The sequence below is a fragment of the Caenorhabditis elegans genome, chromosome II, assembly GCF_000002985.6.
Source record: "Caenorhabditis elegans chromosome II".
In the NCBI taxonomy this organism is placed as follows: domain Eukaryota; kingdom Metazoa; phylum Nematoda; class Chromadorea; order Rhabditida; family Rhabditidae; genus Caenorhabditis; species Caenorhabditis elegans.
Window position 1 is genome coordinate 7,976,214 of NC_003280.10, and position 18,926 is coordinate 7,995,139.

General features: G+C 34.9%; 1 protein-coding gene and 2 non-coding genes across 6 annotated transcripts; all 3 read left to right on the plus strand.

Annotated features, from left to right (window-relative positions):
* Window positions 1-394: 394 nt before the first annotated feature.
* DH11.5 (C2 domain-containing protein) lies at window positions 395-18,452 on the plus strand (the record flags this gene model as incomplete). Of its 4 annotated transcripts, NM_001267202.3 has the most annotated exons (17): window positions 395-828; window positions 9,427-9,495; window positions 9,879-10,034; window positions 10,443-10,524; window positions 10,983-11,068; window positions 11,140-11,328; window positions 11,377-11,526; window positions 11,576-11,645; window positions 12,264-12,320; window positions 12,372-12,451; window positions 13,243-13,324; window positions 13,781-13,895; window positions 16,604-16,687; window positions 16,740-17,042; window positions 17,091-17,389; window positions 17,442-17,571; window positions 17,616-18,452. In NM_001267202.3, 17 exons carry the CDS (start codon window positions 456-458, stop codon window positions 17,766-17,768), a joined length of 2,478 nt encoding a protein of 825 aa, NP_001254131.1. The 4 variants fall into 4 exon arrangements, with proteins under 4 accessions (NP_001254131.1, NP_871972.1, NP_871973.1 ...); NM_182172.7 differs by lacking the exons at window positions 12,264-12,320; window positions 12,372-12,451; window positions 13,243-13,324; ... (4 more) ...; window positions 17,442-17,571; window positions 17,616-18,452 and having other exon boundaries at window positions 401-828; window positions 11,576-11,973; NM_182173.6 differs by lacking the exons at window positions 395-828; window positions 12,264-12,320; window positions 12,372-12,451; ... (5 more) ...; window positions 17,442-17,571; window positions 17,616-18,452 and adding an exon at window positions 8,995-9,295 and having other exon boundaries at window positions 11,576-11,973.
* On the plus strand, window positions 12,017-12,149 carry DH11.7. Its single transcript, NR_051409.1, has one exon. It is a non-coding gene; the product is annotated as an Unclassified non-coding RNA DH11.7 (non-coding RNA).
* 21ur-15545 lies at window positions 18,040-18,060 on the plus strand. Its single transcript, NR_051410.1, has one exon.
* Window positions 18,453-18,926: the final 474 nt, after the last annotated feature.

Below are 18,926 nucleotides of genomic sequence, written 5' to 3' on the forward strand. Positions count from 1 at the left end.
CCACTGATGTGGGTTCCTTGACGTATATCATCCCATGGGGTAGTTCTTTCAAAATATCATATCTCAACAGTTACGTTGTGTTTAGATTTTAGATTTTGTATTTTTCAGAACAAAAAAAAATGTTATATATCAGCTCCTTGTTTAATTAACATTTGAAACCCAGACTCTGATCTTACACATAAATCTTTATTTTATGATAGCCCTATGTTTTAGTGATTTTATTTAACTTAATTTTTCTTACGTTCTTATGATTTTGTTATCGCATCCCTTTCTTGTCATCCATTTTATTTTCTACAAATTGCAAGATAAATGTTCAAAATGTCATTTAATCATCTACCGATTATCTTCATGTTTCCGTTCATCTTGCTTTTTCAAAACATCTCATTTTTGTGAATTTTAGCAACCACATTTCCAACAAATCCGTGGTGCTCAAAACAATGCTCCGCGGTTAAGAAATGTGGGGTGACACAGAGAAACCGGACCCATTGCTATTGGGAACCCACATTGGAGACGGCCGTCACCACCCACATCATCCTCATCACCATGCTCATCATGCACATTTTGGACTTGCTGGGAAACCATTTTACCACGTGGATCGGTTCACGGTGACGGCTACATCATCTTCAACCACAACTACAACAACAAATTCATTGTCTTCAAATCATCATCTTCCACTTCATCTTCATCATCATCATCATCATAATGGTATGACTACTGGTACATCATCAATGGGACAAATTGATGGGACAGGATCAACTGGATCTAGAGCAAAAAATCAACAACCAATTGTAATGTGGAAAGGAGAAACAAGCAGGAAAAAACGATTCGGTTAGTCGTTTTCATCAGCTTTTAATCGATTTTTTTCCAGAAAAATCTAAAATCGCGCGCAAAAAAACCCATTTTACGGCTCACAATCATTGCATTTTCATAAAAATGAGTACAAATTGTTTAAAAATATGAAAAAAAACATGAGGCTTCCAAAGAGACCATCAGCAAAATTCATCTGGTAAATGTTTAATGTTTATTCGTATTTCGAAAGCGGTTATTCTAATGGAAAAGCTTTTGCAATTAGAAAAATTTCGAGAAAAAAACTTTTGACATCGGAAGTGAACTTCATATGTAAGAACTCGTTTTAAGTGTATAACTTTCAAAAATTTGAAAACTATCTTTAAATTTATTCAAAATTTTGAGCTTTTGAAACAAATGCTCTTTCTCATTATTTTGAACAAAAATCATGTTAATAAGTTTTCGAACTTTAATATTTTTGTATTTTCAAATATATTAATTGATCCCTCGTTTCTATCTGACAAGTTTTTGTGGGTTTATATTCAGACACTTTATGCCAGACCAGACTTCCATCAGAATATTAAATTTATTTTTGTAAATGTGATTTCTATGTAGTTATAAAATTAGAAATCAATTCAAAAATAACACATGATAGTGTAAATTAGATTCCAGGTACTCTGTTCGTTATCATTCTCTATCACATGATATATTTAGATATGCACGATTCAAAGAAATTCTCAGAAATAAAATTTCAGTGAAGCATGATTTTCCCTTGCTTTTTTCTTACTATGATTTTAGTTATTTGTGTCTTTACCCAATTTCAGATATCTGAAACATGTATGAGTGTGGATAATCAGAAAACGTGAAAATCGAAACATTACCCCTTTCCAATTTTCTTTTTGATTATTTTTTATTTTGCAAAAATCTCATTTTAGTCTTATATCCGACACCAATTTATAATCTTGGTTATCTCCAAAATCCACAAGTCGTGGAGTTTTCAGCCGATTAAATACTTAACAACTGCTCAAGTACGTGCACATAGATCAGGATTTAGCATACTTTTGAGTAATTTAAAATGTATTTTTGGAATATTTTTGAGATGATTTTAGATGTCCAAGTAACCATTTGTTAGTGAACATTTTCCCCTAAAAAATCCGAAAACAAGCAAACAAAACGTGAAATCAACGGACGTCTTTTTCGTAGTGATCTTCCGCATGTCAAGACTCGTTTATCCGGTTATTAGTCAATTGCCTCCCCGTTTTTCTTTTTCTCATTTGGACGGAAATGTATGTTCTGCTCTAAAAATATATATTTATTCCATTCAATAAACTACTCTATCTTTCATCTTATGAACTATGCTTATTTCTTCTCACTTTAATTTTTCATACTCTAGTTTTGAGCAAAATTCTGAGAAAATGTTTTTTTTCTTTTGAATAACTTTTTGAATTGGCATGTTGATTGTAAAGGAGTGGGTGGTTTTTGTGTGTTTTAGAAAAAAAAACACATCAATCGTGATATCTATTTATCTCGTTGTGGTTCTTTTAAATATCAAATCGTACGCACGAAAATTGCACTTCCTATGATTTTTTTTTCTACTTGGTATTTGCTTTGATTTTATAATTTCCGTACGTACAAAATTCCTTGAATGTGAAATTCTCATTGACATTGGAATGACAGACAAATAAGTGTTCTTAAAACTCTTATTTTCCGAGTGCTCTTCCACTCAAAAATAGTAATTATGCTCCGAGTTGTAATGAGTTTTTAGAACAAGGTATTCCTAAAAAACCATAAGAACTAGTATAAAATAGGCATTTTGGATTGAAGATCAGCGTTGGTTATCTTTAAAGAATTTTATGTATTTTGAGTCTACTTCGTGAATATATGGAAATTGATCATACTTTCACAGAAAAATCTTCTAATATGTGCCCAACAGTCAATATTTTGGGTTCAATACAAACAGAAAAATTGGAGTTTCCCTTGATGCCCCTCGTATTTCTGTTTCATATGACTTCATAATAACTTTGGTTCTGAGTCAGAGTTTATTCTTATCGACATATTCCATATTTTATGTAAATTTAAAAGTAGGAACATCAAAATACAATGTACTTATACTCCTCTTCTTTTCCTTTTTTTCAAGATTTTCTACTTTTCTGAGTCATTTATTCCCTAGTTCAAAAGTCGATTTTCAAATAAGGCACCGTATTGCACGTTTCACCATCTTTTTCTCATTTTCCCATTCAATTCGTAATCATCATAACAATTTAGTGATGCTCATTAGATGATGACAAATTGAGCCAATTCACGAGCATTTTCAGCGATTCTGCGCAGACATTCTTAGTCAAATGAAGAAAAGACTACGGTAGTTGAATGTCCAGAAAGCAAAGTTCGCAATTTTTTTGCTGATGAGCAGCTCAGAGCTAACCCATGGTGCCTTCAAAGACGGAAATTTGGGAGTTTTTGTGAAATTTGATTTGATTCCGATGAAAGATTTCGAATCGCAATTTCAACGTCTTGAGAAGTGTAATCCAATGAAATGCAATGAGTGACAAATATCTCAAATTTCCGTCGAAAAAGAGCTATGACCTTTTTTCTTTTGTTGGCCGGCTCTGGTTGGAGAGAGAAAGAGAATGCTCCGGGAGCACAACAATTATGCAAAAGGCATTGCTTTTTGCACATGTTGCTCTCACTTTTGTTTTTGCTCTTTTGCTTCATTATAAGCTCTTTGGGGTTTTAGAGGTTTCCTTGTACAATGTAGTTTGATAGAAATGAGTTGCAATTAACTGAAAAGCGAGAATTATTTTTGTGTAATTTTTGTTGATTGGTCTTCGGCTCCCCACCTCTATTTGTAAATATCTCTCAATTTCACTCAGTTTTTGTGGAAGATGATGAATAATAATAATGAGAATAACAAAATTAGAGCACGAGGTTTAATTAGCAAAACAAGAATAACTGATCTTGTTTTCAGGAGTCATTTTCCCAATAGAATTGTGGGATAATAACAGAATGAGAAAAGCATATAGTCTACGGTATAGAGATACTTGAGAGTGTTAAGCACCCGAGATCAGCTGAGTGAACGGTTTGTTCTACTTCCGTGCAGTTCTTTTGTTCGATTTTTGGTTATCCCTTCTTGTGCGTAGATAGACATTTTTGTTGTCTTGGTAAACGTCATTTATATGTAATGTCGGGAAGATAAAAGACCAAGAAACTGATGAAAAAAGTTCAAAAAGTATTGGATTTTCGATGTATAATAACGTTTTTTATAAAAATAAATGGATTCGATTACTTTTGATTTTGAGTGAAGTTTAAGTCCTTCCGAATTAAGTCTATCCCAAAATAAATAAAACACTTTTCGAAAGTTTAGTTCAATATCATATGCAGTTTTCTCGGCAAACAATACATCTTGCTTCTTTCTAAAATATCGATAAACCAGTCGTAACTGCGATCAATGTCGTTTTTAGATCGGGCACTGGGCACAGAAATCAACAATATTTATTTACACAATGGAGAAAATCCAAAACAAAGAATCCAAGACCTTGATCTCAATGTTCCTCTGGTACTGATCATTGTGGCACAAATCACATTGAAATCAAAAAATCAGTTTTTAACCAGTTAAACCAATTAACAGCACAGATCAGTTACATAGATTGAGATCAAAAAGACAATGAAATACTTTGAACCTGTCAGTCGGGTCCCAAAATAACTGTGTTCTTTTCTCCGATAGCTGCAGCAGCACCACCATTTCATACCATCACATCATTCTCATCCATTCTCACTTTCAAATATTTGTTTCCCTATATTCTTCCCACTTTTTTTCTCTCCTCATCATCCACCCGGATCGTGCTCATGATTTTGTTGATCTTGCTCAAGTTGTCAGCTACTCCCGTGAGCACTTGTTCGTGGGAAATGGATATCGGTCTAGGTTGTATTGTATGGTTTTTGATTCGTTTACTTGAGAGTTTCTGAGAATTTGTATTGTGGAGCCCTTTCTTTAGTTTTTTTGATGACATCCTGTGCAGGATATCCAGGAACTTTTCACTGACAGCGTCAATCAAAAAGAATCGACGTCAGAAGAAATTCAGAGCTAAATTGGAGCAAACCGGAAAAGTCACATTGAAACAAAAAGGCTGTTTAAAACGTTTAAACTACCTTGCAGTGTTTCACTTCCTCATTATTTGCAAAACTGCAGGTTAGACCGTTGTTGGTAGATTGAGCACGCCATGACATCACCACTACAGTAATCCATTGATAGACTTCTTCGGACCTTTGACCCAATAACTCATCAATCACGTGCAACTTCTTTTGTCTGCAAAAACAAAAAGAAACCAATTTGTTTCATCTTTCTTCAGTGTCTATCTACCCATTCCAAATCCCTTGCGTTCCCATAAAAAAAACTAAAGAATGGATCATTCTCAAAAGAACCATAAATTTCATTCGAACTTTCCCTCCATCTTCTTCTTCTTCTTCTTTTCAGCCATTTTCTATCTTTTTGTGCTTGTGGACTTGGCCGTCCTTTCCGTTTCATTATGCAAAGAAAAAGTCCCTTTTTGTATAGTTTTTCGGAGTAAACAACGAGGATGAATGCAAATGAATGAAATGGAAAATGAGGTCCCGAAAAGTTTTAAAGAGGAAGAAACAAGTTGGTTAGTTGGCCCAATTTCGTTTTTTCCTTCAAGAAGATTCTTCGAATCGTGTGTGGGTAGAAGAGCTTCATGCTTCTGTTCTGAATCATCAGCATATTGAAAAACGAAGAAAAAGAAGAAATGGCGGCAAGTAGGTTGGGAAGGAAAGGGCCTTTTTGCGTTTTGATTGGTTTTTCGATTCGATTGCCCCTTTCCGCTTTTTCTCCGAGAAGACTACTCGTGTCTTCTCCATCTGCACATCTTCTCCACTTTTCTAAATTTTTTCTCATTTTGCTGCGGAAAGTTCTTGTGGACAACAGGCACGGTCTCTGGTCGGTCTTAAGATGATGATGAGAGCTTTTGAGAAGATTATATGAATAGAGTGAAATAGTCTTACAAAATGGGAGGAGGGAAACATTTTTCCGTGCTTCTCATATGATCAGAACACGTCGATTTCGAAAAACAGAATGAGTTTGCAAGTTGTGGTTGAATAACTTTTCTCTTACTTTCTTTGTGAAGGTGTGATTTTTCTAACCGGAAGAACATTTTTAGCAATACTTCACTGGTTATATTTTATGTCCAAGTTTTGGCAACTCTCTATTGAATAACTCTAGATTTTGATTCATCATGCTTCAGGTCAATTCGAATCCTAGACCTTTCAGTGAAAGGTGTGAAAGTTGGGGTACAAGCTACTGAGAAAGCCTGAATTTTCAGATAAGGTATAATTTTATAGAATTCTTATTAGGACACTTCCTATTCTAAACAGGTGAAAAACAAAATTATCACTCCTATCAGGTGATTATTTTCCATTTTGATTTCCCAATTGTAATGTTTAGTTATTTTTGGTATATACGTCTCCTTGAATTTCGTATCTAACTTTTTCATCAATAGAGCTGATGATAAAAAAACAACAGAAAGTACATTCTGAAACCCGATTCTATTTTTTTCTCAAATTCCCATTAGACATATGTTAGAATGTGTTCGGAATATCCACAAGAAAGATCATCTACATGTTTTTAGAAAATGAATTTTTCAATGTTTTCAATGTGTTTTTATTTTTCAAAACAAAAATTGAAAAACGAACAGGCAACTGAAATGAGAAAACACAATGGATTTTTCCTCGAATTCAAACCGAGAAAGTAAAGAGTAAGAAGGGTTTTTTTAATCAGAACATGCATTTTGAAAACCTCAATTTGTCATCTAGAGCCCCCCAAAAAATCTATTATTTTTCCATATGAACTTTCTCTATTCCTTCTTCTTTACTGTTCCTTCCAATCTCCCCAACCCCGCCTACTTTCTAGAAAATAGTGAGCTCCCGCCTCTTCTTTTTGCTCAATTCCTTCTCGCTCTCTATCTAGAAATGTTCTTGGTGGCTCACATGAAGCTCTCAGTGCCCGCGCTTTCCGCTGACCAATTCCCCCCCCCCCATTATTGCATTCAATTCAATTGGAAACATTGCAACTTTTGACACTGACCAATTTCCGAAATTCTTGGTCTCTTAGTACGTCGAAACTTAACAGATTGTCTTGTGAAATTCAATAGAATAAAATACAACCAAGAATCAATGTGTATAGTTGGAAAACTCGAGCTTTAGCTTAATTATTTTTCAAGTGTTCTTCTCCTTTTTTTGGTCCTATGTTGCTCACGACATCATTATTTTTCCATACAAACCACCGATGGTTTGAGGAATAAGGCAAAACGAAGAGGACGAGGTAGACGACCATAGCTCAAGTTTCTTTTATCCATTTTATTTTTACCTACATCATCCAATATAATTGTCTTGTAGAATTTCATCTAGATTCCACCCTTTTGCACTATATGGAGTTTCTTAGTTCGGATCATTCCATGAGCTGATCACCGATCACTGATTCATAGCTCATCCTTTCAAATGACTCTCCAGTGCATGTCAATGTTGAAAACAGAGCTTTTGGGTGTATTGTGCAGTGTCAAGTTACTGGCTTGTTACTCACTTGTCGCCCTTCATATCTTTTTCCACTTTTCGACCACAAATCGTGTCAGTTTTCGACAACAGATTTATGATGGTCCATGTTCAAGAATCCCTTGAGAAAGGCTCTTATTAGAAAAAAGGATATAAAAATAGAAATGTTGGAAGAAAAATAGAGTAGCAGAAATAGTTCATTGTTTGCAGAAACAAAGATCAGAAGCACTTAATGAGTTGCTTTGTCGATTCTTTTTTCCCATCATATTTCAAATAATTATAGGCTTTGTTAAAGAGTCAATTATCAAACATTGAAACTTTTTTCGAAAGTAATAGTGCAGTGACTCTTAATAAGTCATAAGGTCAACCTTTTATGATGTGATCTTACTTACTTAGGATACTTAGTTCAAAATTCATATAATAAAAATACAAACGTACTTCTAGTGAGCAGTTTTGCAGATACAAAAAACTATATAATTGTTCATTCTTTGCAATTCCCCTAATAATATTCATCAAAATTTTGATCTACTTTTCTTCATTTCCACACGTTTCCTCTTCTGCACGTCGCCTCATTATTTGAAAGACTGGAAAGGAAAGATTTTAAACAAAAGGGTCCTTCTATTCTGTCTCCCTTTGGTTCGAGATTCTTTAGTTAGAAATTCCGAAGAGTAGAAGCTTAGAAGCACGCGCCTTCCGACATCTTCTGTCTTTTTTTCAAGTTCAAAGAATGTTTATGGATGCATCCGAGAGCCCAGACTAAACAAAATCATCTTTCCCGCTCGATTTTCTGAGTATCACCACCAAAAACCAGCAGCGCAAATATATTTTATGCACAAAACGTTCCGGGTCGATGGGTTGGATGACCAACCCAAAAACACCAATCAGGGAGATGGATTGGGAGACAAACTGAGTTTTGAAAATACGCGCACATTTTTTCCCTCGTCATTTTCCATTCCAATTTCCATTTTTGGAACTGCATTCACTTTGCAAAAAAAAAGATCCCATTGTCTTCAGAACTTTTCATAATTTATTCCAAATTCTGCAGGTTACTAGTACTAAATGACGTGACTCTCGTACAAAGTTTGATTATGCATATTGAAAACGGTTCGAGAGTTCAAGTTGAACCCACCTCCTCAATTTCTAAAACGAGGAACCACTTTAAAACACCCACTCTGCTCTTCCGGATCCATTTCTTCATCTTTCCAGAAGATGAAGTAACTGAGTAAAAAAACGAAAAATAAATCCTGAAAACTGTTCCTTATTGAACAACGATTTTCGATGCCTATTTGAACTTTCAAACCAAACCTATTTAACAAGCTTAACGTCATTCATAATCGTTTGGTTCGAAAATCCAATGATTGTGGCACTCTATTCAATTTGTCTTTTATTAAAGAAAAATTTGATTTCTAAGAAAACCAAAGTGCTAGGTGCTAGACAATCAATTTCATGCAAATATTGAATAGCCAAAAGTGTCCCGTCTTTCCATGTAGCCCCGCCCCCATTTTCTTTCAAAGGGCTATTGGCACCTTTCAAAGTCCGCTCATCCATCGCTACTTCTTATCTTTTTCTCTTCTTTGTTTTTTCATTTTTGTCTGTCAATATAATTTGTTCGGCCGCACCAGTACCATTACTATTTGTTGCCAATATTGCAGTACTACACAGACACTTATCTCTAGTGCTCATTCTCTCTCACTGTCTCACTTATAAGAAGAACACGCTTTTTGAGCACAGATTGACTGACACACAATGTTGTCGGGAAACACGACAATGATGAATGACTACATCATGTTCCGACTACTCGTCGATGATTCTGGAAGACATAAGCAGAAAAGAAACTCATTACAACCTCCTGTATCCGCCGGTGCAGTTGGTGCTCCGGGGGTCGGACAGGGAGCTGGTGGACCACGTGGAAGCTTCATGATTCCAAGAAAATCTATCACAGTGGAAAATGGTACTGTAAATTTAGATGTGAAGCGAGTGTCTCGCTAGAATGCAATATCATTATAGCGCGCACAAAACAAAAAAAGCTAAAATGAAATAGTCTGTCAAATGTGTCTATTTTCTAACTTGTTCTATTTTCAGAGCCATTCTGTTCCCCAATGGTTCCACATGTACCAATTCGAGAACGACTTGCACGAAGAGGAACAAGCGGTAAGTGACGTGTCCTCACATGATGTTGACATAAATGTCCGAGGCACAAAATGAAACTTTTTGGGTGATGAGAGTGTAATATAACGGAATAAAGAACAATTTGGTTATTGATCAAGATCATCTTTTCCTCTTTTCGCGTTCAAATGATTGCTCATTTTTTGGTACTCTCATGTGCCAACCACCATGCTTTTTGTTCTTTTCCATCTTTTTTGTCCTCTTAAGGACATAAGAAGGAAGTTGTGTAGGAGGACAGGAAAGAGAGTAATTGCTAGTAGTTTGATTTGACACGAAAAGAGCAGATGAAGAAGACACAAAACAAACAAGGAACTGAAAAAAAGAAAAAGTAACTGACAATCCAGTATAAGGGTTAAATTTTGTTTCAGCGGATATGAGTGATGACGCCAGTGCTTACACATGTTATGCTCCACGTCGTCGACGAATGAGTCTTCTTCAATCGTTGAGACAACAGAATAGAGCACTTGCTGACAGTGGATTTGATATGCATCGACAGAGAACTGACAGTGATAGCACAAACAGAGGTAACATAATTTACAGAGTTAGTGCCTATATTGAGTACCCGTGGGTGGCAATCATTTTTACGTTGTTATTGCTTACTTGTTGTTCCTAACCTAAAGGAGACCAAAGGGTAGCCGGAAGTAATAACTTTGTCCCTTTGCACCTATGACTCAATTGTGCGGAACATATTTACAAACTCAAATTGGGTCAGAGACTATAGTATTATTCAATTCTGAGCATGTTTTTGTTTCTTACCGAAACGGAACTCAATTATTCATAGTAGCTCACCAGTAGACCAATCTAAAAGAAAGTCGTTCCGTTTCGTTTTTTTTTTCAATTCTCATTGAAATTGACGCACAAATCTCACGAATGAAAAAAAAACAATTTCATCTCGTCCCCTGGTGAGCCATAAATGAGAATATGGTTTTCAGACACGTGCTCTCCAACTCAGAAGATATCTCCTCCAGTAACACCAACGAAAAAGACGACAATGGCTTCACAAATCAAAAACAAGTAAGAAACTTGATACTGGGGATACACCTTCGCTTCGTTATCTGAAATTGAATATACTTGTCGAGAAAATATAATCATAGAATCTGAAATTGACGAAAAAGTAGAAAGATCAGATGTTATTTGTTCGGCGGGAAAAAGGATACCGTAACTCTTTAGTTATTTCCTTTTTCTTCCTTTTTCCTATTTCTATCCCAAGACACCAATGTGTCCTTCGGCTCACGTATACGCCATTGGGCCACGAACTATGACGAAGAGCTCCCATGGGGCCTGAAATGGGAATAAATTGAAAACGGAAAAGGAGCCGAAAGAAAAAATAAATGTTTTAAGAGAGCAGCACACGATTTTTGGTGCTACCACCACACGCTTAAACCAGCGGTGGTCCCAGATGGCGTGCGAAACAAAAGAAAAGACGGAAATGAAATAGGCAAAAAAATTGTGACGAGAGAATATATTTGCAGGATATTCGGGAAAAAGAAGGACGCCAGCGCCTCAGGCAATGTGTATAACAACGGAGAATATTCGCAAAGTTGTGATTTGATCAATGGTAAGAAAGATTTCAGGAGAATACAATAGTTAGAGGGAATACGGTATCAGATCTCATTAACTAATTTCCAGGACGTTCTCGTAAATCTCCATCCACAACAAACGATAGTGGACGTGGGAGCCAAGGTCATTTGGAAGAGAAAATGGAAGCTATGGTAATTGAAGAGCATCTTGAAAATGACTGTGGATGCGAGGAGGAAGAAGAGATTGATGCTCCTATTCTGAGCAGCAAACGATCTGGTATTAATAGACATCGTACCAGTGAGTAGACGTTTTATTAGTTATGTGATCAAAACGGACAAATTATAGGTTCTTGTCCGGATATCACTTCATTGGGTCTCAATCATCCAACAACCTCTGCTGCATCATCTGGAGGAAAAAAGTGTCCAATTGCAGTAGACACTGACACAGAAGAGGATAACTTTGAACGAGTAAAAAGACCGTGCTCTCCTATTTCAGGTATTTGAATTCAAATCAATACGTTGTATCTAGTCCACATTAATTTCAGCTGCTGATTGTCTTGTCGAACGTCGTCTTAATCGCAAGTTCATCGAACAACGTCGTCAACAAGTTGCCATGTAAGAGCTGCCATCTCATCTTCTTTCTTCATTTGATCTCCTTTTTCACTCTCATGTACTTCTTCCCACCAATCAACCGGGCAACATCCATTCATTCATTGTCTTACCAGTATTTTGTGTCACTATGTAATTCTTATTCGAGAAAAAATTTTAATACTCGTACGATCCCTGCTGATTTTGATCCCCGATTTGCAAAAAAGAAAAACCCGTACTGGTCCCCCAGAAATAAAATTTAAAGAAAACAAAGAATCTAAAAAAACGATATATACATTTGAAATAATTTTTCATCATTCGCTTTTATTTATTGGTAAATAAAGTGTACATGTTCATTGTCCAGATAAATTTTCAGATTTTCAGCCACAAAATTTCAACGGAACTTAATGAAGAAAATACTTTAAAAATGCATGTTAATAGGCAAAAAATGATGACTGAATATTGAATATTTCTATAAAATTCTGTAAATTGGTACATAATTTATGCATTTGAATGGAATGTTGCCCGGTGTTTCCCTAGTTTCAAACTATCTCTGTTATTCTATCAATCTCCCACTTTTCTCATCTCTTTTTTCTTCCTGAATTGGTTTTCAAATTTCGAATTATGTTTCTTCTTTTATTTCAGGTGTCACATCGATGAAACTTGCGATGTGGTCAGCAGAATATCAACAACTTCAAGAAGGTTTAAAAATTGTAAAATTAAAAAAATATAAACGAGAAACATCAATTTCAGGACGGCACAAACGGAAGACTTGGCTGATTTTGATGACAATGCTTCATCGATAATATTGGATCACTTCTTATCAACAACAGGTCAGTTGGCTTAATCACAGATTTATTTTTTTAATAAAACAGTTTTTTTATTCCTGTGGGAGAATGAAATGTAAAATATCCGCAGAATTCATTAAGAAACCGATGTTTTAGTATACATATTTTTAAAAAATTACTGAAATTCGTTGAGTACAAATAGTTTTCTACATACTTTGCTAACTGATTCTACAAAGATAAATATCTCCAGAATACTTTTTTAAAGTATTTTCCATTACTAAGACAATTTTAAAAACATAATATTCATAAGTTTCGCAACTTAATTTCTAATAAAAAATTAAAGTTTATTAAAATTCTTGTCGTCCATGGAAACAAAAAGCACTCTATTCTTCTTTGCTTTGTGCTTGCAAACTTTTTGTAAAAGTGTACATTATTCTCTCGTTTTTTTAGACCCTCGTAAAACAATGACAAGATTAGTAAAAGAGCAAGTGTTCTTTTTATCTTTACATTCTTTTAAAATACGAACACTTTTCCCCATGAGACTCATAAAAGAACTGATTTAACGGCACTCTCGTGCTAACTATGCTTTACTCTTCTTTCAATTCCATTAAATCAGTCAGTTTGCTTTTTTAAACAATTTCGGGTTTTTTTTTTGCACCGAGCAAATATATCGATGCTGGCTATCCGAAAGCTCTCGAAACGTTTCGAACCTAAACGAAAAATTTGGTCTTTTGTATCGAATTTCACTTCAAAATTCTGTTTTATGACATCCATTTCGGGCGCAGTTTGATGATGTCTATGTTTTTGTGTTTCAATGTTTGAATAAAATGTTTCAGAACTCAACTTTGACGATTCTGATTCCGCGGATTTTTCACTGAACGGGGCCTGTGAAGACGAATTTGACGAACCTGCTCCAAGGTAAGATCTGGAATGAAGTAGAGGAAGTAGACTTATGTGAGAGAAAACAATGAACTTATTCTACTCTACTTAAATCGTTGTACATTAGCTGCATGTTTATTTTATTTACATTAGACCTATTTATAAAATCCCATTTTGAATGGCATGTGTTCCATTTGGAAGTTTAGTTGTGAGCTGAAATTATTTTTTATTAGTAAAATTATCAATAAATCTGTATAAAGACATGAACCAATTAATTTTCGGAAGTGTTCTTTTTGACAATAAAAGCATTGAGTGCTCTATAAAAAATCATAGGTTGCTCGAAAAGTAATCCAAGAACTCGCACTCTTTTTGAAACTACAAAGCCATTGTGTCTCTTTAATTCCTTTCATTTTTTATATTTTTTTTCCTGCAGCAAACTAGTTCTAACCACTCTTATTTCATTCTCTTTATTCTCATATATTCCCATTGTTTCAGCTCATCAAACACTGCAACATCTGTACAAACAGATTTGACATTATTGAACGTGGAACAAGAGATTTCCGAATATTTGGAACATTGCAGGGACGCCAGTGTCAATATTACAGAAGAAGTGAGTCCAGGAGAAGATTTCAGGAAAAAAACCACAAAAAACACACGGGAACCTTTTTTGTTTTTGATTGTGGAATGTTTTTGAGGAGACGGGAAAGGGAAGAAGGGTTCCTTCCTTCTGAAAATGGGAATTATATAAGCTTATGACATACGGATTGATTTTTCTTTCTTTTTTTTTCAAAAAACAAACAAACAAAGGTGTCAAAATGAAGAAAAAGATGGAAAGAAATAGAAGAATGCAAATTGGATTTGACCCCTCTCATTTGAAGAAGCTCCTTTCTTATTTTAGCTTCTTTTAGAGGGTACTGATGATGCATCTTCTCAACATTTTTTCTTCGTTTTTTCTTTCCTTTTCCTATCGGATACTCAATGATCTACTCATGATGGAATCTCCCTTGAGATTCTACAACAATCCACTCTTTTTGTCGGAACTATCACTTTTTTGGATAAAAGAGCCGCAGATTTATGTTCAATTCCAACAAATGCCAAAAGCGATCTAGATTTCATTCATCCTGTAGTGATAAATTTACAAGCTAATATTTTAATGTTCTAATTTTATTTCAAAAAATTTCTCTCATTCTAAGATTGTAATTATACGTCAGCTGCCCTCAAGTTTTCAACTTTCTAAATAATATAAATACAGCAAATATCTAGATTCAATAACAGCCTCAAACTTCATACATACTCTATGAGCTCAACCAGGTATCTTATTCAATATTTAGAATTTAAAATTTATGGAACTTCATTTGATTTCCCGTATTTTTTGGAAACTTGTTTATTTATGTATATATACTTTTGCAGTCACACCACCATATGATTATAACGGTTTATGAAATTGAGTACTTCTAAATCAAATTTTCCTCCATCAAAGTAGTACATGCAGGTGTCCAAAAAAGAATAGTTTAATGTTCTCTATAAAAGACCCACTCCCTAATTTCTACTTGGAAACATTCATATTTGAAGAGAATAACAACACTAAGATCAAAGCGATGGAGTTACTATGTTACTATGTGATAAGAATGCATTTTTTCTAGCTTTCTGTTCCATATTTTACTTAACCACTTCATGACCTCTGCTGAAGAACTGAAAAGTATAATTTTGCAAAAACTCATTACTCTTTGCTCTGTTTCTCCAAGAGTCATCAATTTCCAAGTCGAGACGAAAAGAGATTAGAACTTCTTCATTCCTTCAGTTTTTGGCAACTTTACTCACAAATTCAGATGTTTTGTTCAGAAAAATACTGGCATTCTCCACTGTTTTCTGTTGTATTATTATATGATTTTAATGCACGAGCTCGGCGAATCCAAATAAATTAACTTAATTATTAAGCCAATCCGTTGGCACTTGTATTACTTACTCAAAATAAAGCCCATCTTCTTTTTCTTCTTTTCCATCTAACCCACAAAGCTCCACCCACAATTTGTCGACCTATTCAATCAGTAAAGTATTGTGGAGAGAAGAAGAAAATGGGGCAAAGTTGTCCCAAAACTTTTCAAGATCTCCGAGCTTGTGAAAGATATATCCATACAAAACGAGAAGAATAAACCCGGAGAATTTTGAAACCAATTAGGATCTCCGAGCTATTTTTCCTTCTCTTTTTCACTCCCGAAAGTGTCATATTTTCGTGTTAACCGTCGGTTGAGCGCCTCCTGCACTGAAACTTCAGACACACATAGGCACACGTCTTCTGCTTTTCCTCCGTTTTTTACGACGTCTTATATTCTAATTGAAACCCTTCTGCTGACACCTCTGCTGAAAAGCAAGCTTTACTTTAAGGATCACATACATTTTGCACTTTTTATGTCCACTGTTCTTGCGGTTTTATAATTGAAAACTATCTGTTAAGATCGAATTTTCAAAAAAAAAATTACAATAAAAACAGTTCATAAATATACATCAAAAATCTAAAAATTTGTTTCCTTCTTTTCTATTTTTCTTCTTTGATTTGAGATCAATCATTGAGGAATTTTTAGGTTTGCAGCGGACTTTCACAAAGAGTAATCTATTATTAAAAGATCTCTGAGTCGATTCATAAATCCATCAAAATATCCTAGCGACCGCGCACTTTTTCTTCGTTTTTCTTCGTATGCTTCTTGTCTTTTTCTGCTCAATTTCAAATCCAATTACCGCAATTTCTTTTTTGCTCCTTTGGCCTTCTGAAGCAAAAAAAATAAAGAAAAATCGCCTTGCTTCTCTTCACTTACCCTTTCACCAACAAACGCGTTTTACTTCTTCAACTAGAACATTTCTAGAAATTAAAACGAATTCCACCAATATGCCTGATGAAGCTACTAAAGGCTCAGCTACAATACCACCGAGCTCTTCTACCCCCTTTTGGTGGCGGGAGAAAAGATCTCCGAAAGTACAGTATCATCGGAGTGCATACCCGAGAAGTAGAAGTTCTGATGCAGACTGTCGCCAAGGAAATGAGGCAAGAACCGAACCAGTAAAAAATATCCTACCAAATGAAATTCAATTAACCTTTTTTCTCGATCCTTTAAAAAGTTCTAAGCACTTGGAATTGCTTGCTTTCTGCTCATCGTCTAAAAAGAAGACTGGAAATACAATGAATTCCAAAATGAGATGGGGCGGTTTGGTTCCATGTTCAAGAAACTCAAAAACATTCCACAACTAGTTGGTTCTCTTGCAGAAAGTTAAATGTTTTATTTTTCATGTTAATTTTTATACATTTGCAAACTTTTTTTTCAGGGAATGAATTTCATAGCAAAACATTTCTTTGAGTATCAATCATTCATGAATATTCCACATAAAGCAGTTCATCTTCATAAAGTGGTAATATACTTTTAAACTGTAACTTTACATTTTCAATGAAACAAGTTTTCAGCCTGCGTCTCAAGCTGGGACTGATCCATCAATGGGATGGGCTCCAAAGAATATGCTAAAAGCTGGAAAACATCAACCAGCTCCGGGAGCACGAGCGAATAGAGTTCACAGAGATCCTCGTCCAAATGGTACAAAATATGGAAGAGCTGGTAAACATGAACATAGAGAATGGGGTGATAGGCACGGTGAACTAAGGGATGAAAAGGTTGCATGCCATAAGGATGCTTGGACCAAGTTTTTGGCAAATGATGATCAGGGAGCAAGAACTGCATTTGAATGTGATTTTGAGGATCGAGTATTAGCGGTAAGTGCGGAGTAAATTACTTATTATCTTTAACTTGAAAGTTTTCAGACAGAAGAAGAAACACTACAGGAAAAATTGTGCCGAACATCACCAGAGGCCATGAATTTGAATGCTCTTTATGCAGCAGCAAATAAGGCCGTTAGCTGTGGAGGAGATGTTTGTGAACTTCTAACAATTCTCACTTATGCTCCAACAGTTCAATTTGTGACAACAACTGTCAAAAAAGCAAAAGCTCTTCCGTATAATAATGCTCCATTTGCCAGAATAATGTTATTCGAGGGAAGGAGACTAATGGAACAAAAACAAACAACTGTCAATCCATCTTTAGTTCATAAATCTTCTGTTGAGTATGTGACATATGAATAGTTCCGGATCAAAAAAACAATTTTATATTTTCAGTGGTTCAAAACCTTCATCATCATCAGCGTCAACATCTTCAAATGACAATCCATCGGATGTTTCCTTCTCAGAATCATTTTTATTTCATGTACCCCCAACAAAGCTGGACAGGTCTCACATTGTGATAGAGGTGAGACAAAATTCTTCCTGTCTACTCATAATTGTTATTTTTAGCTCTACGATCATGACGATGAAGGAGGTCTTCAAAAGATAGGTCATTGTGTAATTGGTCGATTAGTAGATGGAACAGGGAATGCCCATTGGATTCAGATGGTTCGACAACACGGATTGCCTGTTTGCATGTGGCACAAAATTGGTCACAATTGAGTCTCTTTTTAATCTATTTTTATTTCCTTATTCTTTTCCATATGATCCATTGTATCCGGTGCCAATTCTATTACCAACATTCGCCAATCAATTTTCCGTTGTTTTTTCACTTATTCTCCCTTTTGCCAAATCTATTTTTGTGCATCTTTGTGCTTACTACGCTTTTCAAATGGTCTGGATTTAACGGGTTTCACACATTTTTACAAAGTAAAGGTTTTGAGATACTGTTTTATTGTAAAGGCATAACAAGAACAACTGAAGAACTGAACGTTAAAAATCTAGAGCCAGAAGGTTTTTTTTTCAAGCTGTTTTCAGAAGCACAGGACCTCAGTTGCTCTAATATGCTGAAATACGACAATACTAAAACGGAAAAAAAATTCGCTGATGACTGAAAATTTAGCTCATTGACTCCAAAATCATTGTCTATTGTTTTTCTTTGTATAAACTAAGAGGCAAAGAAGTGAGACTCCAGGTGTACATCACGTTCAAACGGATCAAATAGCTTCATAAACTCGCTAAATTGCGTATTTTCAAACTGGCGTATCTTGAAAAAAACACTTCTAGAAAACAAATTTTCAACTGACAATATGTATTATCAGAAATATTTTTACTTTCTTTTTCATCACTTTTCATTGCAAAATATCAATTATTTGTTATTTGTATTTAAATAAAAATGAATTCAGAGAGAAGCTAAAAATCCAAAAAAGTCTTTCACAAAACAATCATCCTTAAAAAAATTAGGTAGAAAAGACGGTTGTGTTGTCTATGTCTTTCCATAGACTCACCTGCTAGAATCCTACTTTCTTTCCAGGCCGATGGCACCTCCCTAGAACTTTTTTGCTTCTCTGACATATAAAATATTCCAAAGTATAAGATAAAATTCGAAAAGAAATTTTTAATAATATAGGTACCACCAGTCAAACACGTCTGACAAATAAAATATGCCTAAAAATATTAATCAAAAAGGATTTCTTTCAAAATTCGAAAATTCGGGAACATGTTCCTAGTAATTTTCGTAACGTTTTTTTTCAAATCTTATAAATGTTTCGAACGTTTTTAAAGTTGTTTTAAATTCCTGAAAACTCTCCTCAGTTTCTGTAATAATTTAAAAGTAGTTCAAAACTTCATAAGTTTTCTGGCGGCTTTTGATAGTTTTGA